General features: G+C 36.7%; 1 protein-coding gene and 1 non-coding gene across 3 annotated transcripts; one reads left to right on the top strand and one right to left on the bottom strand.

Annotated features, from left to right (window-relative positions):
* Nucleotides 1–798: 798 nt before the first annotated feature.
* Nucleotides 799–21,668, bottom strand: TTPA (alpha tocopherol transfer protein). 2 transcript variants are annotated; one of them, XM_019754570.3, is made up of 5 exons: nucleotides 21,370–21,659; nucleotides 12,942–13,095; nucleotides 7,543–7,736; nucleotides 5,670–5,780; nucleotides 799–2,821 (listed from the first exon to the last, which is right to left on the bottom strand). In XM_019754570.3, the coding sequence occupies exons 1-5, from the start codon at nucleotides 21,631–21,633 to the stop codon at nucleotides 2,648–2,650; spliced, it is 897 nt and encodes a 298-aa protein (XP_019610129.3). In that variant the 5' UTR covers nucleotides 21,634–21,659; the 3' UTR covers nucleotides 799–2,647. The 2 variants fall into 2 exon arrangements, with proteins under 2 accessions (XP_019610129.3, XP_074174790.2); XM_074318689.2 differs by lacking the exons at nucleotides 5,670–5,780; nucleotides 7,543–7,736 and having other exon boundaries at nucleotides 2,600–2,821; nucleotides 21,370–21,668.
* LOC141568707 (U6 spliceosomal RNA) lies at nucleotides 18,210–18,318 on the top strand. The gene has a single exon (XR_012491932.1). It is a non-coding gene; the product is annotated as a U6 spliceosomal RNA (small nuclear RNA).
* Nucleotides 21,669–24,927: the final 3,259 nt, after the last annotated feature.

The following is a 24,927-nucleotide window of genomic DNA, read 5'->3' as shown; positions in this document are numbered from 1 at the left end:
AATAAAATGATTGGATTAAGTGTCCTACTCTGTTTTTTTCACTTGCAAGTTTTAACTTAGTATTCATAAAATTAGTTTGTGGTCCCTTTAAGCACAGCAAAAGACACTGGGGGAAGATGGTGTTGAACTAAGCATTAGGGAAAACCAGCCTGCAGTGAACATTTTATAAAGAAAAAACTGACATTTCTGTAATAGACAACTAGATGTGGTAGGTTTTTCTTAACTATTCTAGAAGGACACAAAGTTTTTGAAAAAGAATGCCTAATATTCATATTTTTAAATGAAAAAGCTGTATGTTTAAAATGAAACAGCTACAGTTTACATGAAAGATCTTTATTTTCTTTTGAACAATGTTAAAACACAAATTATCAGGCAGTTGGGTAACACAATGAGCACATGTTAAAGTTAATCTTTTAAAAGGCACTTCTGGTGCAATTACACTTAAGTAATATAGACAATTTGATAGTTATTTGTCGTGCTGCCTTATAACATTGCTTGTGCATTTCACATTGTTCCTTGAATGTTCTTCACTGAATTGCTGCATTTGATAAAAATTTCAAAGTCCCATCATGAAATGTCCATCTATTGAGTTATTTGTTTTAATTCTATTTATTGTTAATAACATCACCAATGAATCACATTTAAAAGACATTTAAAAATATTATACTTTTTCATGTGCTAACATAATCACCCCCTCACAGATTTATAAGAAAGTGTTTTAAGTACCCAATGTAAATGAAGTGGAACTTTTTGATGTAAACCTCCTTCTAGGAATAAAAGTTGGATAAACACATAGCATTTTGTTGTTATTGTTTATTCTTTTTAAATGGTTTTGTTCTGTTATTTTTAACTATACAATTATAAGTTGTATGATTGTGTAAAGAAGACTAACTTTTTTAGAAAACAGGCACAATCTAATTTTTTAACAAAAATTATAATGTAAAATTAGCTTCCCAATGCTAAATCAAAATCTAATACATTCTCTAAAGAACATTCACAATTGTTCTCAATTTTATCATAGATATTCAAGTTCAGAGTATCATAAATATCAGCTGATCTGATTAGAATAATTTTCTTATAAAGAAAAATACCCTTCACATACCCTTTCACAAAGATACAATTATATGATTAATGTTGAAACCCAACTAAGTTGGATAAATGTTTAACTAATTTTGCACACATTTTCAAGTTTAAAATAAAATTAAAAATTATAAAACACTATAAAAACTGTCATAAGTTGAAAGCCATACCATTACATATTAATAAATGAAATATTCTTTGTTTTAAGCTACAGTAGAAACAACACATTTAAACTAATGATTTTTTTTTTAAGTAAACATGAATTGTAGGATTTGGTTAGAATATTCTGATGTAATAATAAAACTCAACTTCACGCATAATCCTGAAAAGTTCCAGATATAATTGACAGTGATTTTAAAAATGTAAACATATCCTTTTCCTTTCGTAGTTGTGTTATTGTTTCATTAAAAATAGATTATTATGCTGAACAAAATAAGACAGACAGAAAAAGTCGAAAACCATATGATTTCACTGACATGTATATAAAACTGAAAACAACAAAAGAATAAGACAAACAAATGAAGAAACAAAAACTCATAGACACAGACAATAGCTTTGTGGTTACCAGAGGGTAAGGGGGGACGGGGTGGTAGATGAGGGTAAAGGGGATACAATATATGGTGATAGAAAGAGAACAGACTCTGGGTGGTGAACACATAATGTGATGTATAGGTGATATATTGCAGAGTTGTACACCTGAAATCTATGTAACTTTACTAACAATTGTCACCCTAATAAATTTTAATTACAAAAAAAATAGAGTCCGTGTATCCAACAACCAAATATTATTCCATCTCTAAATCTCTAGTCATGATAAGAATAACCAAAAACAGAAGTCAAAGTTACATTCTTGATTTGTTTGAAAATGCACACACAGTATTAAGAAGCCATTAACTGTGTGAAATAGTTCCTAAATTATTTTTGGTTATCAATTGTATCAACACGAGTAATTTCTTAGAGGACTATAGATGCTATATACAATAACTTATGACGTATAGACTCTTCAATTAAGAGTTACTAATGTGCAAATATGCTAAAATAGAATTTCCCTGAGATGAACTGTCTTACTGGCCCATAGAAATAACTCTGTAAAACTATATTCAGATTTTAATCTGATACCCACCCCAGAATGAGTGTTAATATATTTTTATCATCAGTTGATTTGTGCTAATAATTCTTTTCAGTGAACTATTTATACATTTGTTTTTAAAACAATGTACTCAGAGAACCCATTTAAAATGAAACTTCAGAAACATACAAAGGCACACATGAACAAGATACTTTACAGATAACTTTCAAGGGTAAAACTCAGGAAATCTCTTCTATGCTTTTAAGTGTACTAACATTTAATTACTTCAAAGGTAAAGAAAATGCATTTAAAAAATAAAGAAGTTTCCTACATACCCACATTGCTCACGTCAGAAGATTTTTATAAAAGATCAATCAGACAAGGAATTATTAATTAAATTAGTTTAAAAGATTTTTTTCCTCCTTCATTCATGTAAACAAGTAGGATCTCACTCATGTATTTTTAATTAGGACGCCATACATATTAAATAACTTCTACTCATTCAGTGGTCTGTGAAATACTGCTGAGGTAATTTTCCGACTTCATTACAAAATTTGTCCACTCCTGACAAATGTCCTCCATGGAGAATTCTTCACCACCATATTCCAGAGGAAGAATGTCTGGGAAATGCTGAAGTAAGCTTTGTTTGTAATTGGTCCCATGCATGTGAACCTGAAATAGCCAAAAGATGTTAGAAGGTATGTCTTCTGCCTGTCAATACATTAGATGAATTTCCAACGGAAAACCAAAACCATAAAATGAGCTACTCAAATAATTTCAAGATACAGAATATGTGTAGATACTACATCCTGTATTCCTCTGCTTGTGAATCTAAGAATTTTATTTAAATTTAATTTAATTAATTTAATTAATTTAATTAATTTAATTAATTTAGATTGTGCTTCTTATGAATCTGATCATTTTACGTAAGATCAGACGTACGTCTGATCATCTATGTAAGATTTGTAAAAAGATATTCTTTTCCTTTTTCAACAGTAGATTTTTAAAACGTTAAAAGTACTTACAGAATAAAAGTACTTTATACATTCTATTCCCTGATGTACAAGTTATTTTTAGCAAAATATCTAATATCCTGGGATTGTTCTTAGATGGTGAAAATGTACTACCTGGTATTATTTCTTATAAAATAAAAGCATATATCTGAGCACAAAATTAGGTATATGGGAAATGATTTATGTGGTGCATTTGATGTATACTCTTGGCTAGTACAAAATTGAGACAATTTAAGGTTAAGAGCCTTAAATTTTCAAATATTTTTAAACTATAAAAATCGATCATATAATGATGCCCAAAACCTTGAATCAAAATCACATCTTGTTTAAAAAAATATATAATAACCTTTCTCCATCTGTTAGGTCAAAATGTTCCTCTATACACTCAACAATCATTTATCAAGTACCTACTAAGTTCTAGGATACAAGAATTGAAAGATGAATGAAACAAGTTTTCTGCATTCAGGAACCTCACAGGCCCCAATCCTTGACTTTTTCTGAAATGGTAAAATACTATCAGCAAATAGAAAGTCTACTATCTTCTCAGGAAGAAAGAAATAAAAACATTCAGAGCATATCGCCAAAATATTGAAAAGGAGGAAAGTGGCTGGATTGGGACCCCCACCCCACTGCCATTTTGGCAAGTCTGTTTCATGTCAGTTAACTTTCACTGAAATGTGTCACCTAACTTGTCGATTTTTATTTTTCTTTCTTTTTTGCTCATCTTCGATTTGTTAGGTTTAGTTTTTTGTTGTTTTTATTTGTCCAGACTCTAACTCAAAATAGAAATACTTATTTTTAGAACTTTCAGTTAAATAGAGGGTGGCCAGCTATTATCAAGCTACACTGAAGAAAGAAAAAACTAAACAAAATTTGACTTTTATAGAAATACTAGAATGAAAAAGGGCCACCTTCATAGGAGTGGTTCTCCTTGAAGATAGTTAGAAATACCTACTGAATAACCTCAAAAGAAGCTCTAGAATCCTAATTTTCTAACCAGATACAAGAGGTTACATTTTCTTAATATGAAAGACTATACTTTCTAAAATTCCAAATATGCTATTATAACTCACATGATCACTGTGGGAACAGAGACAGGAATGTAGTTTCCAAGCTCTCGACCTCACGTGGAAAGGTGCTGGCTCGGGTAGTAAATGGCCATCAACTGTGATTGCTTGGCCGTTAGCTGTGGCTAGTTGGCCGTCAGCTGTAACCAGTGAGCCATTGGCCACTAATATAACTACCGTGGCTACGCTAGCAGATAATGGGGGCTAGCAAGACGATGGTGGCTGAGCTAGCAAGAGTGGATTGCAGTTAGCAAGTTGGTTGTTTGGCAGAGAAGCTGACGGTGGGTTGCGGATAGTGTGGCTCCTGCTTCCTGTGTCTCCAACGCAGCCGCCAGCGAGACTATAGTGGTAAGACTCCCCTATCTATGGCTCCGTGGGTGTTCCTTTTTGGCCTCACCATATCCTATGTTCTTATGTGGGGAGCGGGACCAGAGACCCCGCGTGACACCCTGCATAACAATCACTATATTTTTAAAATGTTTACAATAAATTATCAAAGACTTTAAAAACTATTTTGTGTTCAGGTATTTGATATTAGCAATGTTTACCTAAATAAATACTTTAAAAATTCTCCTTTACAGATTACTTAATATCCTAAAAGATGTTAGATAATCACCTGAGATAAGGCTCCATAGGATAGGTAAAAAATAAAAATTCAAATCATTTTTCTTAACTACCATGACATTAAGTCACATACTTCAGGAGCTGTAGTTTTCACTTGCACATGTCTATTAAACTTTTTTTTATTTGCATAGATAATACATTCACATGGCTAGAAATCAAAACAAGTTAAAAGATACACAGTGAGATATCTAGCTCCCAACCCTATACACACCTCTTTTCCGTTCCATATAGATAACCATTCAGGTTGCTTTCTTGTTAATCCTTTTAATGTACTTTTTATGCAAACATAACTATAGATTTTGATTTCTTCCCTTTTTATACAAAAGGTAGCATACCATAAGCACTATTTTGCACTTTGCCTATTTCACTTTACAATACATCCTGCAAATCTTGTTGTAGTCCATTGTGTCAATGTCTCATAATTTATTTGACCCTGGTGATGAATACTTGGTGGTTTCCAATCTTTTGCTTCAATGAATCCTCTTGTATATGCAATTTTGTTTGTGTACAGGTAGGATAAATTCGCAGAAGTGCAAAGGCTGTAATTTTGATAACTATTACCGCTCTGCCCTCTATAGGGAATATAACATATTGCACTCCCACTAAGAATGTGTGAGAGGCCCACTTCCCCCTGCAGACTAACTTGATTTTTCAAAATTAAAAAGAAATCGTAATTTATAAGAGTAGTTGGCTTGTTAGATAAATACTCAAAATATTGGGACAATGGGGTGGGTTGCTTAATAAAGCAGTTCTTAAATGATAAAGGATTGGAACATTTGGTACAGAGGAATAGTAACTTGAATATGCTTCACTCACCCGTTCCTTAATTTTTTCAGTCAGGAATGGTTTAATCATGGAAAAGACAGCATGGAAAATTATTGGTTCATTTATCAAATGGATACCACGAACTTTTAATGGAAAGGAATCCTTTTGAAAATGAAGAAAAAAATCTTATTAATAACAAAGCATAAATGAATATATATTTCTATTGACAAATCCACTCTTTGAATATTTGCTAAACTTACAGGTGTTCCTAATGGGTGATTTCTTTTTCAAAATTATTTAGTCCATCAACACAATAGCCTGCTTTATTGTTCACTGTCACTAGATTAAGATAATATCTCCAAGAAGTATTCACCTTGTAGCTTAGACAAAGTATTTTAACACGTTGCGTATGGATCACGAGAATCTTCACGAGGGATTTAAACCCCGCCGTACGCAACGTGTTAAGAAATGTCTTTTTTAAATAAGACACAAAAAATATTTTCCCTAGTCACATATAAATGTCCTTTTAAAGATCCAATGAGATGTTTGAATATTAATATTTAACTTTTTCCCTAAAATTTTTATTTTGAGGAAAAAAATCAAACTTTCATAAAAGTTGAAAGAATAGTACAATAAACACACACTTTTAAACTTTTGACACAGGTATGTCTTTAACATCAAAGTAATATAGGCTTATTCAGAAGGTTTAAAAAGTTAAGAGTTGAAAGAAAGAAAACTTCTCAATAGTTTTCCTACCCAAAGATGTATTGTTAAGTTGGTGTACAAGTAATTGCAGTTTAAAAGGTTAATAATTGTAAAAACCACAATTACTTTTGCACCAACCTACTATAAAGACATTTCCTGCCAAGTTTCTTTCATACAAAATTCTTTTTTTTTTCCTATGCATAGCTTTTAAAAATGTATTATCAATTTGGGGCCCTTCCTTCCAGGTTCTTTCAATGCATAATATTATTTTAAACATAATTGCTAATATGCTCTCTAAATAATTTGTATCCTGTTTTGTTCCATTGATATAATACAGTATTTGTAAACATCGTGAGTTTTAATATATTACAATAATCCATCAGATGGAATTACCATAATTGAAGTAACTATTTTCCTATTTCTGGACAAATAAGCTGTTTCTCATTTTATTCGATAAAAATTGATGCTATTGTACCTATCTTTATGTTTTGGCGGCAATGATCATTATAAGCAGCGCTTTTACACTCAGATGATCTGAACTGGAACCTTTGCCTCACTGCTGACAAAATGTGTGTGCTTGGTTGGGCATTCCTGTCACATCTCTGACACACTTAAGTACTTTGTAAAATGGAAAAAATAATAGTCATAGGACATAGACTTGTGGGGTCAGTAAATGGTAATGGATTTTAAACACTTAGCAAAGTACCTGCCACATAGTAAGCTACTATTATTAGATACAAAGTCTTTGCTATATTTAAGATTATTCTTTGGCTACATTCCAAAAAGTAGGGTTACTGGGTCAAAAATGATGGCCATTTAAAAAAACTTTTGATTTCTAGAAGAACTGTATCGCTTTATACCTACCAAAATGTATGTGACATTTTGTTGTACCATTGTTACAAATATCATTTTTTAATCGATTTTCTACTTTAGGAAGAAAATTTTCATGACATAAAGATAAAATCACCACATTATTGTTTAAATGTATAAAGTTTGTGGTTACTGATCATGAACATATTTCCACAATTTGTTACATTGTTTCTTTGATGAATTAATAACACTCCTCCTTTTCTTAGCATTATTCAATTCTATGCATCATTTCTAAAATTTTATTTGATTTGTAAATAAATGTATTAGCCCTTCTCTTTATCTAATGTCTAACTCAATTTAAATCTGTTACTTGGAATGATTATCCCCAAGAGTTAAACTATACACTTACTGTAAGAACAGCAGCAATCTTCTTGGCTACCGATGGGGTAATTTGAAAAGCATGAGAAAAATTCCAGCCTTCCAGATCGAAGATAGTCTTGATACCATTCTGTTGGGTTTCTACCTCCTGTACAATAAGCTCAGATGTGATAAGACTTAAACGAAATACATCATAAGCGGTAAAAACTTTGGGGTCCCAGTGTGCTAAAAAATAAAAAAAATATATCATATCTCAGCATTGTGTAAAAAATCAGAAAAGACTTACAAAGGGAAACAAATTCTTTTCAGACCTAAAGGATCAATAGAAATAAAAACATGTAAAAAGATCATGAATTGAATAATACATCACATTGGTGGTCCAAAAATATGTGTCTGCTTCTCCCTCACAAAGAACAGATTTTTAAGAGCATAGGGGGCAAAGAATAAATGCAGGCTGGATTTGATTGCCAGATGAAACTACAGCCCAAAACACACAGGAGAGGGCAGTAGCTAAAGATGGGGATGCCGAGGGAGTGATCCAAGCTCAGAGGTGTTGAAAATGGGAAGCACAGCCTAGAGTATGAAGAGTAACTGGGGCCCTGTAGAAACAAAGAGGTCATAGAAAGGCTAGCGGACATCTCTGCTGTCCCTCAGTGATAAGCAACATGTCGCAGAGTCGTGTCCTGACAGGCTAGGACAGTAAGTGTGGACTTGGAACATCAGAGTCAGGGAAGCACTCACGTAGCTACCCACACCCAGGAAAAACAGGGAATAGCTGTGCTAGGAAGAGGACTTAGTGACATTCTTCTCCTCTCCCCTCCCTCAGCATTCCTGGGACAGGCCACGGCATGCAGAAAGAACATAATGGACAGGCAAGCAGGTAATCTTTTTTAAAAATATGCATCTATTAAGAATTGTAAGATTTTTTCAAACAGACACACAAAGAGAGGAACCAAACTCAATAGACAAAGGCACTGAAACCCAAGGAAACAGTTAATAAAGCAAGAAATGTGAAAGGAAGCAAAAAAGTTTCAGTGGGGGAATAAAAGATACTATAGGCTATTATTATAAGAGCAGGCTATTATTAAAAAGAATCAGTTGAGATGTTAGAAATAAAATGATGGTAATTCAAGCAAATTTCAGTTGATGGGACAAATGACAGAAGAGACACAAGTGAATAATGGTTTGGAACATCAAGATGACGAATTCTCTCAAACTCTTCACAAAAAAGCCAAGAGTTGATACGTATGAATTAAAGTTAAAGACATTTGGCTAGATCCAGAAGTTTCAAAATCCAACTAATTAGAATTATTGGGAGACAATAATACAGAGAATAGGGAACAGAGGAGAGAGGAATAGTATTAGTAGAGACAATGTTTCCAAAGCTGAAAAAAGATGCAAGTCTCCAGATTAAGGGTTCATGGAGTGCCTGAGAGAGAGAGAGAGAGAGAGAGAGAGAGAGAGAGAGAGAGAGAGAGAGAGAAAGAGAAAGCATGACGAAGTAATGGTAAAATTTTAAAATACCAAAGTTTCTGGTTTGGACAACTGGGTAGAATGGTGGTACCATTTATTAAGACAGGATACTCTGGAAGAGAAATGTTCAGGGAGGAAAAGAGCCTACGTACTTTTGGACATGTTGAAATGGTGATTGTGAGACATCCAAGTGGATAGAGCTGGATTAGGAGCTGGTTATATGGATACTTGGGGATAAAGAGATGACGTGGACAGGTGTTTATCTGGGAGATGTTGGTGCTTGTATGAGAGTCTCTGACAGAGATTGTCTTAGATCTATGTTTACCTTTGTTATAGTAGAGATGACAGGGCATCACAACCCAGTAGCAGAGAGATAAAGTAGCATGAGCAGAGGAAGCTGAGGCCAACCTCGCAAGGAAGTTCAGAATTAAAAGGGTGAGTAGAATCGGTGGTGCCAGCAAAGAAGACTAGGACGTATGTAGCAGCCAGTTAAGTCAGAGGAAAATACCAGTTGAACGTGACATCAGAGAAGCCAAAGGAGGATATCTCAAGAAACAGGAAGTGATTTGCTGTGTCGAGAGGCCAACTAAAACAGGACTAACTAAACATGCCCATTAGATTTCGTGGAAAGAAAGTCACTGATGATTTGTTAAGGTCATTTCAACAGAGAGGTGGGAGTGAAACCAGTGAAACCAGACCAGGGTAGGTGGAGAGGAACTGTGAGAAAATGTCGATGGTGAACCACACTAACTTAAGAAGTTTGACTGAGAGTGAGAGGAGTGGTGGAGGCTGGAGGGTCTTGTGGGATTGAGTTTTTGTTTTGTCTTGGGTGGCTGACTCTTAATAGACTCAAATGTTAATGGGTAACATCTAGTAGCAAGAAAACATTTGAAGATATAGAAAGAGAAGGGATCATCAGAAGTATTCTTAGGAAGGCACAATAGGATTACCCCTTGTTTTTAAAAGACTTGGACACGTGGTAAGAATGTGAATAATCAATCCATGGATAACCCAGTTCAAGTACACTGTGCTACTTCAGACATTGGCTGAAAGCTACAATGGTGAAAAACTATGGAAAGAATGGCTGGAAGTCTGCAGTTCAGGAAATAGTGACATATCTAAATTACTGAGGCAAGCAACATGTCAAGACCTGTGCTGTCCAATATGGTAGCCATTAGCCACATGTGGCTATCTAAATTTAAATTAATTAACATTAAATAAAATGAAAAATTCAGTTCCTAAGTTGCAATAGCGACATCTCAAGTACTCAACAGCTACGTATGTGTGGTTACTGCAGAACAATTTCATCATCATAGAAAGTTCTGTTGGATAGTTCTGGTCTAGACTTTAGTCTCCTTAAGGCAAAAGAGAAACATGCCTTGAATTTTTAATTTCTTCTCTAATATCTAGCTAACATTTATTAAGCACTTATTATATATGCCAGGTAATGTTCTAATTATGTTTTATATATATTACAAGATTTAATGCTCACAGCAATTTTATTATAGATTTCACCCATTTGACAGATGAGAAAATGGAGTTCGGCTACACAGCTTTCCATGTAGTTAGAACACAGCAGAGCTGAGATTCCAACACAGGCAACATATTCCTTAGAACCTGCATTCCTAAGAACTAAGCCATAGTCAGAACTTAATACTCACTGTTAAATTTTACTTTTGCTGTTTTTTGTGCAGTAGTGAGTCTCAAAAGGCTTAGAATTACAGTCGATCCCTGAACCACACAGCAGTTAGGGGCGCTGACGCCCAGGCAGTCAAAACTCCGTGTATAACTTTTGACCCCCCCAAAACTTAATTGCTAATAGCCCACTGTTGACCAGAAGCCTTACCAATAACATAAACAGTCGATTAACAAATATTTTGTATGGTATATGTATTATACACTGTATTCTTACAATAAAGTAAGCTAGAGAAAAGAAAATATTAAGAATTTCATAAGGAAGAGAAAATACATTTACAGCACTATACATATTTATTGAAAAATATCCACACTTAAGTGAGCCCATGCAGTTCAATCTTGTGTTGTTCAAGGGTTAACTCTATATCCTCTGACTTGTAGACAAATAATGGCAAAAATTGAGCCTTGCGGTGCCCTGCCGGATTGGAGAAAAGGGCTCAATGCATTTTTTTACTGCTTTTACTGCACAGAGATACTACCTAGGGAAAGTGGTTAAGCTAATGTTTTATCAGAAAGCTCCACCATAGATTTTCTTTTCTAGTTCCTCCCATTAGCACAATAAAATTTAGAAAATTTGTAAATCTTTATTTTATCATTTTCTTTTATTTACAAAACGCTTCTGAGTTTCTTCTTTGCTCCCTAGAATAAGATGTTATTCTACATAACACACAGATGTGCAGCAAACCTTCCTTTTCTGATCGTCACTAAGCCTACATGTTTTTTCTAGACTTTAAAATCTCTTTGAGTTAAACAGTACCCTTATCAATGAATAGACTACAAGAGGCCCTTGCTAAACAGGAGAAGACTGATTTGGTATTCAGAGATTTATGATAAAAGTAGCACATTTGCTTTTTTACTATCGAGGTATCATTTTTACTGCTTACCCTGCCCCAGTTAGTTTATGAACAAACTAGAAAAAAACTCCAGCCTGGCAGTACAAAGCCAGGATATCTGCAAAAAGAATCATCTGTAGGTTTCAGTTTTATGTTCCTGAGACCCCTGCTTGGGGTTGCCAGATAAAATATAAGATGCCCAGTTAAAGCTGAATTTCAGATACACAGGATATAAATTTTTAGTGTAAGTATGCCCCAGGCATACTAAAAAATTATTTGTTATTATAAAATATGGGTTTGCTTGCTATGTAAAACATAGGTACTATGTGAAATCTGGCAACCCTACCTCAAGGAACTCAAAGAACTTCATTCAACATCTTATAACACCAGTGGAAAAACACGAGGACAGGAAAAAACATTATGACGTCTGGGTTACAGACAACGACTTCATGATTAACCCATTTGTATTTGACATATAAGTTGGGGCAAAAATCCAGAATCATTCTACTTAGTCTTGTGATACCCTTTCAAGATTTAAATGAAGTGTTTTCTTGCAAGACAGCCAACAGTTGAATTACAGGCAAGCATCTTATGTACAAGCAGGCAGGAAAAGCAAATCGATACATATTTTAAAGTTCCTTAGAATATTTAAAGATGCAAAAGTTTCTATAAGATGACAATTCACAAAATTCTACTCATAAAATATTGGGCCATGAGAGGATGCTGCGCTGGTATGCATCCTTCTTTCTTAAACACCAGTTTTAATCACATACAGGTCTAAGGAAGGGCAGAAGTTATAGGTCACGAACCTCCAAGAAATACTAGGAAGACCTAATGGTGACAAGGGGAAGCAGTGGAAAGCAAGAGGGGAATGTGGAATACATGATCTGCAACACTTCCCAGAGGTGATGCTTTCCCACTGTAACTGTCTCCATCGGGAGAAGGGGCCCCTTGCTCTTCAGCCTGGGGTGCTATCCAACTAGTCATTCAGTCACTCATTCCACAAATAGTTAATAAACACCTACAATGTACCCTACTCTCAGTGCTTGGGATACATCAGTGAACAGAACAGACAAAATCCACAATCTCGTAGAGTTATACATATTATTATAGCTCAGAATTCTTATTTGTATTTCCTACAAAGTATTTTCTGAAACACTTCCCCTGATCTTTTCACTTTCCCCTCCTATTTCTCTTCTCTGTTTCCTTTTTCTCTTATTTTATATAGTTGACCGTGTGGGAAAAAACGGAAGAAGCATTTTCATTGGGTTTTGTTCATTTTCTCACAACTGCCAGTTTTATTATATTTGGGGGACATTAAAATCTCAATTACACCTCAGTTAAAACCCAAATGCTTAAATATGGACTCATTGCAGCTTTCTATATGGCAGTCAAGAAAAATGAAAGAGACGTGCTGTGTCTGACTTACCGATTCTGTAAATGAGAACTTTGCTGCCGGTGGGGTCCCTGGCGCTCAGGACTCCGAGATAGCCAGCCTTCAGAAGACCAAGAACACTTCTCGGGTGTAGATCTGCACTTATTTCTGGGCATTCTGCTCTCCACTTATAATAGTTTTTTAGTAACTGAAAAATAAAATAAAAATTGTCTGCAGATAGCATACATGGCAAGCATTTGGTAAAAATGGTAGAAAAGCCTTGGCATTACATATGGCCCTTGATCTTCGTTATATCAGGATTTCAAGCTGGGGTATCTTTTTGGCTATAAAAATTCAAAGCTTCCTTCGGCAAGGATCTCAGATGATAGGAGTTCATCACAAATTCAAAGCTGAGTAATTCTTATTTGTCTCTTGTGGTAGAGAGTCTCCAAAGATAGCTGCCAACAATACCACCCGTCCTGGTGTACACAGGCCATCCCTCCCATCAAGAGATGGAATCCACTTGATTCCTTCCCCTTGAATCTAGGTTGGCCTTACGTCTTGCTTTGACTAACAGAATATGGCAGAAGAGACACTTTCCTAGGTTTTAAGAAGCCTGGGACCTTCTGTTTTTGCTTTTTGGGATCCAGGCATCATGTAAGATTACAAAATGAAACATCTATGCAGAGAGAGGCCCCAGAGGATGACAGGCTGTCGTAGTTAGAAAGCCTGACCTCAGCCAAGTTCCCATATGATCCACCGTGGAGCAGAAATGAACAAACACATCCATGGAGCCCTGCCCAGATGGGAGAATCACAAACAAATGATAGCTGTGGTTTATATGTCACTCAATTTTGGGGGTGATTTGTTACTTGGCAGTAGATAACTGAACATCCACCTTTAGTCTTTTTGAAATAAGGAGTAGAAATCAATCAAATGAATTCACTCTACAAATATTTTTGGAATATCTACAATGTTCCATACTGTGTGTTAGGCACTTGAGTTAAAGCAGTAGCCAGAATGAAATCCCTGCTCTCTCTAGAGGTGACCTGTTGATGACAACTTGATCACATAGGCCACGCTATCTGGTGAAAAGTTCAGTTCCCAGGCTGCTTCTTCAGAAAAACCTTGGCTCTGTCACTTAACACCTACCCTGTTTCCCTGAAAATAAGAACTAGCCAGACCATCAGCTCTAATGTGTCTTTTGGAGCAAAAATTAATATATTATATAAGACCGGGTATTATATTATTTTATATTATATTATATTATACCCTGTCGTAATATTAAAATAAGACCTGGTCTTATATTAATTTTTGCTCCAAAAGACGCATTAGAGCTGATGGTCCTACTAGGTCTTATTTTCGGGGAAACACGGTATGTGATCTAGAGTCATTATTTAATGTTTCTGAGTCTTGTTTTCTCAATATCTGCCTTGTAGGGTAATGTGTAAAGCATATATGGGCATAATGAGCGGTAGTTAGCACTGCCATTTTTATAATAGGTAAAGTCAGTAGGATTAACTGGCTCATCCAAGTAGCAAGTTTACATTGATGATAACTAGAATTTGGGGGGTTTTATTTTCTTTCCTACAAAAACAAGAGCTAACTCAAAGATACAAAAGAATAACTCTATACCACTGCTATACTTTCTACTAATAGAAAAACAACACAAATTGACTTTGTTAACAGTGGTATGCATTCAGAGACCCTACAGAACATGATGCCTGGATATTAGGTCTTGGTAAAATATAGTTTTGAAGGAATCCCATTTTCTTTTTTTTTCCCAAAAGTACCATCAATAATGGTTAATCTAAATTGACAAATAATACAAACATTGCCAGTATACTGCAGAGAATACTAAAATCAAATTACATATTTAAAACGTACCACATTTTAATTTCTCTCTTTATGATTTTCAGCAGTCTCAATTTTTCTAAAATGGCAATATATTTGTTTTGAGTTTCAAGAGATCTGTTAGCAACGTAGAACCACAGTTCAGGTAAAAGGAAAAAACAAATTTTGCATTTGAGAGTCATTGGAATAATGTGATAACTGTCATCACAAAGTAGTTATAATTGGGCAGAGAAACTACAAGTACAAATTTAAAAAAACAAGGACAGGGTGAAATTCTGAGCCATGGGAAATGCCAATGGCTAGGAATGGCTGGAGGAAGAAAGAAACTGTTTAAGTTGTAGGAGAAACACCACTGTAGTGGACAGAAGGAAAGAAAACGTTATCTGTATTTCTCTCTCTCTCTCTCTCTCTCTCTCTCTCTCTCTCTCTCTCTCTCTCTCTCTGATATTCTCTCCCTATCTTTCTGTCTTTTTCCCTCTCTCCCATTTCTGTATTTAATAAATTTTTCTTAACTGTTTAAAAAAAGAGAATGTTGCTAAGAGTCAAATCCAACAGAGAGGTAAGAAAGGAAAAATGTCAGTGAATTTGCCAACCAAGAAATAATTGGTGACCTAAATAGCAGTTTGCAAAGGCAGGAGGAACAAAAGGCACATTGTAGATTCTGACATATTCATCTTGTTCCATCAGATACATTTCTCTTCCTCCTCCTCTCTTAGGGGGCATCAGCATAAGTGTTAATAGCATTTTTTACAATGCTTATTAAAATTTTGATAATTCCCCCAGACATAAAAATCATCCTTTTAATTTTGATTCAAACAAAATGCTAGTAGCAGAATATTAGTTCCTATATATGAGTAGAAATAACTATTTTATTTCCCCATGGAATGATAAAAAAAATTGTAGCTTTATTAAAAGGGATCATTTCAGTAATAGTGACAGGGTCCTCAACTTACTCTTCTCTGCAGAGTTCTGAGCATCCAAGAGATAGATATATGTGTTGAATGAAAGAATAAATTACAAAACACCCCCCCACCGGCGTATGCGCTTTCGCTTTCGGTGGCTTCTGTTACCTATGGTCAACCACAGTCCAAATGTGTTAAATGGAAAATTCCAAAACTAAACATTTCATAAGTTTTAAATTGTGCGCCATTCTGAGCAGCATGATGAACTCTCACTCCATCCCACTCCTTCTGCAGCCCCACGATTCATCCTTTTGTCCAGCGTCTCCACGCTGTATATGCCACCCTGATTAGTCACTTAGTAGCCGCTGGGTTAACAGATAGACCCTGTAGGTATCGCAGGGCTTGTGTTTAAGTCACCCACTTTATAGTGGCCCCAAAGCCATTCATATAACTTTTATTACAGTATATTGTTATAATTGTTTTATTATTAATTATTGTCGTTAATCTCTTACTGTGCCTAATTTATAAATTCAATTTTATCATAGATATGGATATATAAGGGAAAAACATAGTAAATATAGGATTCAGTACTATTCACGGTTTCAGGCATCCACTGGAGTCTTAGAAGGTATTCCCCGAAGATAAGAGGGGACTACTGCATTGCATAAGTAAACCAGCTGGATCCACACACTTGAAAAAAATGACATTTGTAAAGACACACAAATAATACCTTTGACATTTAAGTTTTGCAAACTGTACTATATAAACCTTTGATTATTACTTTTCATTATTACTTTTGTTTATAACTTTTTTGGATCTTTTTTAAGGAGGGCACAGCTCATAGTGGCCCATGCAGGGATCAAACCGGCAACCTTGGTGCTACCAGCACCACGCTCTAACCAACTGAGCTAACCGGCCACCCCAGTTTTTTGGATCTTTTTGATTATTAGTTTTCCAGTGGTAAACAAATTCAAAGGTCCAGTTGACATAAATAAATTATGTAAATTATGTAAACTGCTACTGAGCAATTCTCAAGCAAACCTAAAGTTCACAACAACAAAAAAATTGAGTATAAGTGAATTTCCAATTATTATTGGAAAGCACCTGTTTCATACCACAATTAGGAATAAATAAATATAAAAGGTTGTGGTTTATTTTAACTATGCTTTATAATAACAGTAGCTTTCTTCTTACATTTTTCATGTAATTTCAAATAAAAATCACAACCATATTTGTGCAGCTTTTATAGTGATTAATGGCATATTTGCGATGCCTCTTCACAATCACCCGGAGAGGTAACTATTGTTACCTCATTTTATGGATAAGAAAACTAAAGCTCAGAGAAATTACACATGTGTTTAAGGGTGATAACTACAGAAGTGAAGTGAAGACTGAAACTGATACAGTATGACAAATTTTATAAAATAAGCTACATTTAGTGGGAAATTAGCAGGGAGAGTCAATGGAATTTTGAAAGCTTCAAAGTCTTTGGGAAAACCATAACAGTAATTAAAATATAAAAACTTATCACATGGAGCAGTACTATAAGGACCTGGACTGTTCTCTTGTGAAAGAGAGAAATACACTAGACGTAGAACAAACAAACATTAAGAGTTGGCTGTTTTTAAGTTCATTGTTTTAAACAGACGGGGCAAGTGTATAGTGTACTTGAGAGCATAAGTTGGTTCCCCTGAGTTTAACCCAAGTTGAAATTCTTGCTCTATCACTTAATAACTGTGATTCCAGACAAGTCACTTACTCTACATCTCAGTTTCTTCTGAAATGAGAAAATAATGAGATAATCCTCACAAATAACTACTTACCAAAGTACCTGGCACTCAAATAAAAGCTACTAAGATTCTAAAAACGTCATTGATTCATTACCACTTCAAATACAAAAACTACAAAAATGAGACATTTCACTACAACTGAGGGACTTATTGAGCTTTGTCGATACACTAAAACTATAGGGCTTTTATATTATAAACAAGGAAGTTTGAGTTGAATTTACTGCCTTTGTACAGACAAATGAAAAAAAAAAAATCCAGTTTCATACTCTAAACCTTTTGCTTTCATTCCCAATTGGCAGAAAAGTAAGACAAAGAATTCACAGACAGAAACTTGATCCCTCTCTAGTGGATTTAGACAGTCCTACTACGTAGCAAATTCCTCAAGGACATGGTGCAATGAGAACAATTCAGGAACATAAAGAATACAGAGGTTGATCGCTTCTCGGCCTTTTGGCTAAGATCAAGTGAAGACAGAGGTTGGAGGTAAATTTTATTTCCTCTTCTATTTGGACATTACTTTTGTTATGTTGTTTTCTTTATAAAATTTATTGGGGTGACATTGGTTAAAAACATTATATAAGTTTCAAGTGTAGAATTCTATAATACATCTGTATATTGCATTGTGAGCTCACCACCCAAAGTCTAGCCTCCCTCTGTCACCATAAATTTGACCCCCTTTACCCTCTTCATCCTGACCCCACTCCACTCTCCCTCTGGTAACCACCTTTCTGTTGTCTGTGTCTGTAGACATTACTTTTAAAAAGCAACTGAAATGAGTGCTCACTTCAGCAGCACACATATACTAAAACTGGAACGATAAAGAAAAGATTAGCATGGCCCCTGCGCAAGGAGGACACACAAATTCATGAAGCGTTCCGTATTTTTAGGAATATACAATAAGAGAGAAATTTTAATAGCAATCATAATGGATAGGATTATTTAGATCAAATGAAGTTTTCCTTTGTTCTTTTGGCTTAAAGCTTCATGCTTTTAATAATAATTTTTGATAGAGTTACCTTTCTGATTTATGGTGTATCCAAGGAAATCAGGTTCTAGTTCTAGCTCTGCCACTAACTGCTGTTATGATTGAATATGTCAATTTGCAGATGAAAAAGCTTGAAAGTTAGAGAAAGACAAAATGTAAGCTTCTCTAAGGTCTCCTCTAGATATAAAATTCTTTTGTCTATTTTCAATGCATCTATAGGAATCCTTGGTTTCTTATAAAATAAAATCTTAAATTTTAAACCAAAAATAAATTTGAAAAATTAAAAATAAAATAGAAAGCAACCACAATGAAATCAATAAATCATACATTTTTTATTGTTAGTTACCTTTACAACATATAGGTTTAGTGTCTCACTTAAACTGCACTCTCCGTCGGACCTGAAACTGTGTCTTCATATTTACTAGTTGTTGAGCAAATATTAGTTTATTGCTCCTGATGTTGGGACACCTAGATAGCCATCTGATAACGTGAAAACAAATAGTCAGATTCCTAGTTCACTCCTAACATCAAAGAAATCCCAGTAGAGCAACAACTCCAACATTAAAAAAAGAAGTCATAGGGCCGGCCCGGTGGCTCAGGCGGTTAGAGCTCTGTGCTCCTAACTCCGAAGGCTGCCAGTTCAATTCCCTCACGGGCCAGTGGGCTCTCAACCACAAGGTTGCCAGTTTGACCCCCACAAGGGATGGTGGGCTGTGCCCCCTGCAACTAGCAACGGCAACTGGACCTGGAGCTGAGCTGCACCCTCCACAACTAAGACTGAAAGGACAACAACTTGAAGCTGAACGGCACCCTAAGAAGTCATAAATTACTACAGAAAATTTTGGAAAAGAGAAGTGCTTATAAAACCCAGAAGCAATCAAAGAACCACCATATTTGTTACATAAAAACATAAAATTCTGCACAGAACCAGCCTTAACAATATCAGAAGATAAACAACAAACGAGGACAATGGCCTATTTGCTTTAATACATAAAGATATTTTATGAATAAAAAGCTTTTTATATTGCATGTATGTTTTATGTAAACAAAATGGAAGAAAATGAACAAATGGTAAAAACAAGCAGTTATCGAGAAAAGCATTTTAAAAGGATAAATACATAAAAGATGACTAACCTCCCTTGTAATTATATAAATGCATCCTTTAATAATGAGAACCAGTTCCTCACCTAGCAGACTGACACACAGATCATAATGATTGCTAAATACAGCGTGGGTGATGATAATATTATGCAATACAGAATTGACAAAATTAGTGCCAGCACTTCGGAGGGCAGTTGTTAATTTCCTCAACACTGAAATTGCCCATCTCACTTCACGCAGCAATTCTGCAGGTTGAACGTATCCTATAAAGATATATTCCTATTTTTGCACCAAGACACATGTACAAAGACATACTATGAGGTTGGTGCAAAAGTAATTGCGGTTTTTGCAATTATTTTTAACCTTTTAAACTGCAATTACTTTTGCACCCACCTAATAGAATACCCAGTTGGTGATGGAAGATGCCTCCTTTGTCTCGTTTACTGCATTTTGTGTACTGCCAGGCAAAATGTAGGAATTCAAAAAACAATCATTGATGAGGGAATGAACCGTGTCCACGGCAACACTGCCATTGTCTGGTGACAACTCCATGTCCAGTAACAGGGAGAGCTTAATCAACGTTAATATAACTCATTCATACAAGGGAATAGCACACAGTCCGCAAAAGGATAAGATGCACGTACACATGAGAAAATACGATGATCTCTATGATAAAATAGGTTTAAAAAGGAAAAAAACGTAAAACACACGTATGCTTGTGTGAAGGTAGACTGTCTGGAAAGAGAAACAAGAAACCGGTAACAGTAACTGCTTCTAGGTAGACGGCTGGCAAACTAAGGTTTGGGGTGGAGAACTCTTTTCCTTTAGAAAGCTACTTTCAGGAACTTACTTTGTACTCTTTACTGTTTATGGATTATTTTTTACCACTCATAGTCTTTAGTTTTTAAATTAGAAATTAGTTATCAACAACCGAAAAACCCCACACTGAGACACGCTGGAATTCTGTACTACATATAATACTTCCCCTGCCTTTCAACTCGCTGCACGGCACTCAGCAAGCCACTTGGAGAAAGGGCTAAACCAGGTTCCATTTCTGAGCGCTGCTTCTGTGCCAGTCTCTCTCCTGGGTACGTCTTAGTCTGTTAAGTTGGTTAATGGTCAGTCCTCGAAGCCAGTCAGTGCGGTACGTGTCCTCATCATGATTTGACAGAGGAGGATACTGAGCCCAAAGTGACAGAACTAAAGGTCGCCTCGCTCTTTCTGATTCCTGTCTTCCCACCACCGCTTCTCTCAACCACCCTGCTGAAACATGCCTGGAAACACAAAAGAACAGCCTCATCCCTCACCCCTTCCACCGGACTGCTTTACTGTCTTGACAATTAGGGATTGCTATTAGTAATACTATTTCGCTAGAATTTGGCTTTAGACCTTCCGCTTTGATGGCAATTTCGTTCTCCCTGCCGCTCGTGCACTTAGTTACCTGACCTGCTAAGATGTAATGAAATCTAGGCTTCCTACTTCTCAGCTGTTATTTTGTTTTATATCACCAGCTTTCTACCAGGGAAGAGGACAGGCATTTTCCCCAAACTTTCTAAGTTCGGGAGACTCATCTAGAGCAGAGCTCCAGTGTTGGGGGTCAAATGGGCCATCAACCCGCAGAGGTCCATCCAGCTTTGTCTAGGTTTTCCGTTTCCATGACCCAGAGAAATTAAGACTGGCGCTGGATTTCTCAGAAGACCCGCGCCACAGCGCCCCCTGCCCAGTGAGCCAGGGGCGCGTTCCCACCTAGGTCCCATTTGCAACTTCCGCTTTCGCGGGAGTTAGGAGACCACATCCACGGGCACCCAGCCCTGTTCTCAGGGTGGGGTGCAGCGGTGAGGCACCCTTACCCGCCAGGCCAGGTCGAGGTCGAAGTCCCGGGCGCGCAGGAAGCGCAGAAGGAAGGAATCGGTGAGCGGCAGCGGTGAGAGCGGAGCGCCCGCCGCCTGTGCCCGGCACCGCAGTTCGGTCAAGCCCGGCTGCAGCAGCGGCGAGTGGTCCGGCAGCGCGTTCAGCTGCAGCCCCGCCGCCGGCCCCGGCCGCTCCTCTGCCATGCCCGCCGCCGCCGCTTCGGCCTGGGTGGCCCGGACGGCCCGGACTGCGATAAAAAGCATGGGCCCCGCACCACCCTCCGGCCCCTCCTCCGGTGGCCGCTGCCCAGCGTACGCCCACCTTCCCGCCCCGCGAGGCGGCGCGGGGCCTCGCACACTGGGGAGTGGGTGGGCCAGGGCTGCCGCCCCCAAGGAAACCACGTGGTGTCCCCACCGGTGCTAATCATTCTGAAAGCTCTCGGTAGTAACCCGAACCTTTACTCTGGTCCGGGAAGTCACCGGAGTTCAACGCAAGGGAAGACCTCAGAAAGTTTGTTTGTCTGCATTGATTGTGATTAGTTGGGATGTTTCAAATAAATCTGCTGGGAAATTTTTCTTTTCCTTTTTAATCCTTCCTTCCTTCCATCCTTCCCTCCTTTCCACTTTTCCTTCCTTTTTCCTTCCTTCCTTCTTTCCTTCCTTCCTCCCTTTCTTTTCCTCCCTCTTCTTTGCCTCTTCCTCCTGCTCCTCCTTCTTTCTCCCCCTCCCTCTCTTTCTCTTCTTTCTTTTCTTTCTCTCTTCCTTTCTTCCTTCTTTTCTTTCTCTCTCTCTCTCTCTCTCTCTCTCTCTCTCTCTCTCTCTCTCTCTCTCTCTCTCTTTCTTTCTTTGTCTTGGAGCTGGAAGGAGTCTTAGAGCAACCATTTAATGGCACATTCTTCTACTTGTTCTTGGTCATTAGCTTCTACTCTTTTGAAATTGGGCAAAAAGTTCAGTGAGAGATCATGGACTGAACTATAGTAACGTAGCCATGTATGGTATCCTTTTATGGAAGTAAGCCTTATGTGGGTAAGGAGTCCAAATTTTTTATGTCTGCATTTGGGAAACTCTCATAAACACACACAACAAAATACTGATTGATTGTCATTCAACTCAGTGAAAGTAGAACCAACACGGAGCCCAGATGGCCATGAGGGGTAGCTCCTAAAGACACAAGCAGTAGCCCTGGTAGCAATGGCTCTCTGTAACTAAAATGTGAAGCAATTCCAACGTCTGCAGCCAGTTCCATTTTAGAAAAGTACATCGTTAAGGGAAAGAAAAAGAATAAAGTTGGAGAAGTCGGGGAGTAGACATGTCAGGTAAGACACCTACACTAAAACTTGATTAGTTTTTGTTAAATACTGTAGGCTATGCTTGTGTCTTTGAACAGTGTACCTTGGCTCTATATAACATTTCTCGAATTCTTGGCATTTCTCGAAGTTTTCAGGAGAATTGGCACAGTTTTTGTTTTGAACTGTTTTCAGTTTTGCTATACTCATATTTCATTCTGGTGAGCTCTCATGCTTACTGCAAGTGCATCCAGGCCTCTGGTACAAAGCTTCCAAAGGGGTTTGTGGGACTACCGTGTTTCCCCAAAATAAGACCTAGCCGGACAATCGGATCTAATGCATCTTTTGGAGCAAAAATTAATATAAGACCCAGTCTTATTTTACTATTAGACTGGGTCTTATATAATATAATGTAATGTAATGTAATGTAACATAACATAACATAACATAACATAATATAATGTAATAATATAATACCAGGTCTTATATTAATTTTTGCTTCAAAAGACGCATTAAAGCTGATTGTCCATCTAGGTCTTATTTTCGGGGAAACAGGGTAATGGTAAGAGGAAATAAAAACAAAAATGAAAGGACGAGTTAGTTCATATTTGTACAACTAGCCTACAATTTACACTGAAATTATTCAAACAATTATTCATTAGCACATAATATTTCATAAGTATACCAATTAATTTCATTTACTTTTAGCTTCACACAAAAGATGTATGTACTATTTATCACTGTTAGATAACTCTTGGGACCGGCCTAGTGGCTCGGGTGGTTAGAGCACCATGCTCCTAACTCTGAGGTCGCTGCTTCTATTCCCACATGGGCCGGTGAGCTGTGCCCTCTACAGCTAAGATTGTGAACAATGGCTCTCCCTGGAGCTGGGCTACCGTGGAGCGGCCGGTGGCCAGCGTTGATGACTGCCTCTGCCGGAGGTGGGGGGGAGCACAAGGTTCATAACACCAGCATGGGCCAGGGAGCTGTGTCCTACACAACTAGACTGAGAAACAATGGCTTGAACGGAAGTGGGGGGTGAAGCAGAAAAGGTGGGAGGGGAAGGGGAGAGGCAGAAAGGAGGGGAAGAGAGATAACTCTTATAAAAAGGTAAGGGGGGGGGAAGAGAGACAACTCATATAAAATGAGGACTCTCATACAGATATAAAAATGAACATGTTAAAGATTTTATTTAACTTGTAAGCAAGGAACCAGGCAAATGTCATAAAGAATCAAAGAGGATATCAAAACAACATATTTATATGGAGCAAAGAATGTTGAAATGAATGTGCAAATGGAGGCAAAAGTAACTTCTGTAAGGAGAGACCAAGATCATTTGAAACTCTACCAGGTAAGACAGAATTTGCATGCTCTTAGACAAGATTTGACATTGCTCTCAGTTATCTACAATTTACACTATGAAATAGCCCAGATAGAATCTGAGTTAGATAATCCAGAGGGTGTCATCTAGAGTTTACTCAATGCATAGTTTTCCAGTGAAGCACAAATTTTATCTTATACCACCTGGGAAACCTTATTTTTTTTAAAATTAAAGTGATATTTATCATGGAAAATTTCAAGTATACATAGAATAGTAATGAAAACTAACGTACAGCTTCCTTCAGCAATCAGTGATATTTTGCAAATCTTGTTTTATTTGCCTCTTCCACTTTTTTAATAAGCTGAACTATTTTGAAGAATCCTACATATCATATCATTTTCCTGGTAGATACTTTAATGTACACTTTTCTTTTTTTAAAACATTACCACAATACAATTTTTCACACCTAAAAACATTAGCAACAATTTCCCAATATCCTCTAATACCCAGTCTATATTCAAGTTTCCCTGATTGTCTCAAAAATATTTCTTCTAAGTTATTCAAATTAAGATCTAGATAAATCCATACATTGTATTTAGGTAGTAAGCCTAAGCGTTAAGAATAGCCCCCCTCTCTTTTAAAAAAATACCATTAATTTGTTGGAGGAACCAGGTCAATTTTCCTTAGGATTTATCGCATTTTATATTTGACTGATTGCTTCTTTGTGGTATCATTAAACGGTTCCTCTTTCCCCTGCATTTCCTCTAAATGCAAATTAGAGGTAGAGGTTTGATTAGCTTTAGGTTCAGTCTTTGGCAAGATTATTTCATGAGGTGACTCTTCTTTGCAGCAGATGAAGATATACATAATATCTGTGTTGTCCCTGCTTATATGCTCCTATTGATTAGTTTAGATACTGTGCCCCTGATCCATCCATTTTAAAGTTTTGCA

This window comes from Rhinolophus sinicus, chromosome 7 (genome assembly GCF_057876585.1).
Source record: "Rhinolophus sinicus isolate RSI-liver-muscle chromosome 7, RSI-T2T, whole genome shotgun sequence".
Lineage (NCBI taxonomy): Eukaryota > Metazoa > Chordata > Mammalia > Chiroptera > Rhinolophidae > Rhinolophus > Rhinolophus sinicus.
This window is presented reverse-complemented; position numbering and strand designations above follow the sequence as displayed.

Coding starts and splice junctions, on each gene's coding strand:
- TTPA (XM_019754570.3), bottom strand. CDS start 21,633: ATGCTTTTTATCGCAGTCCGGGCCGTCCGGGCCACCCAGGCCGAAGCG. Junction 7,737..12,941: donor AGTTCTCATTTACAGAATCG/GTAAGTCAGACA, acceptor TTTATTTTTTAG/CACACTGGGACCCCAAAGTT. Junction 2,822..5,669: donor CTGAAAAAATTAAGGAACGG/GTGAGTGAAGCA, acceptor TGGCTATTTCAG/GTTCACATGCATGGGACCAA.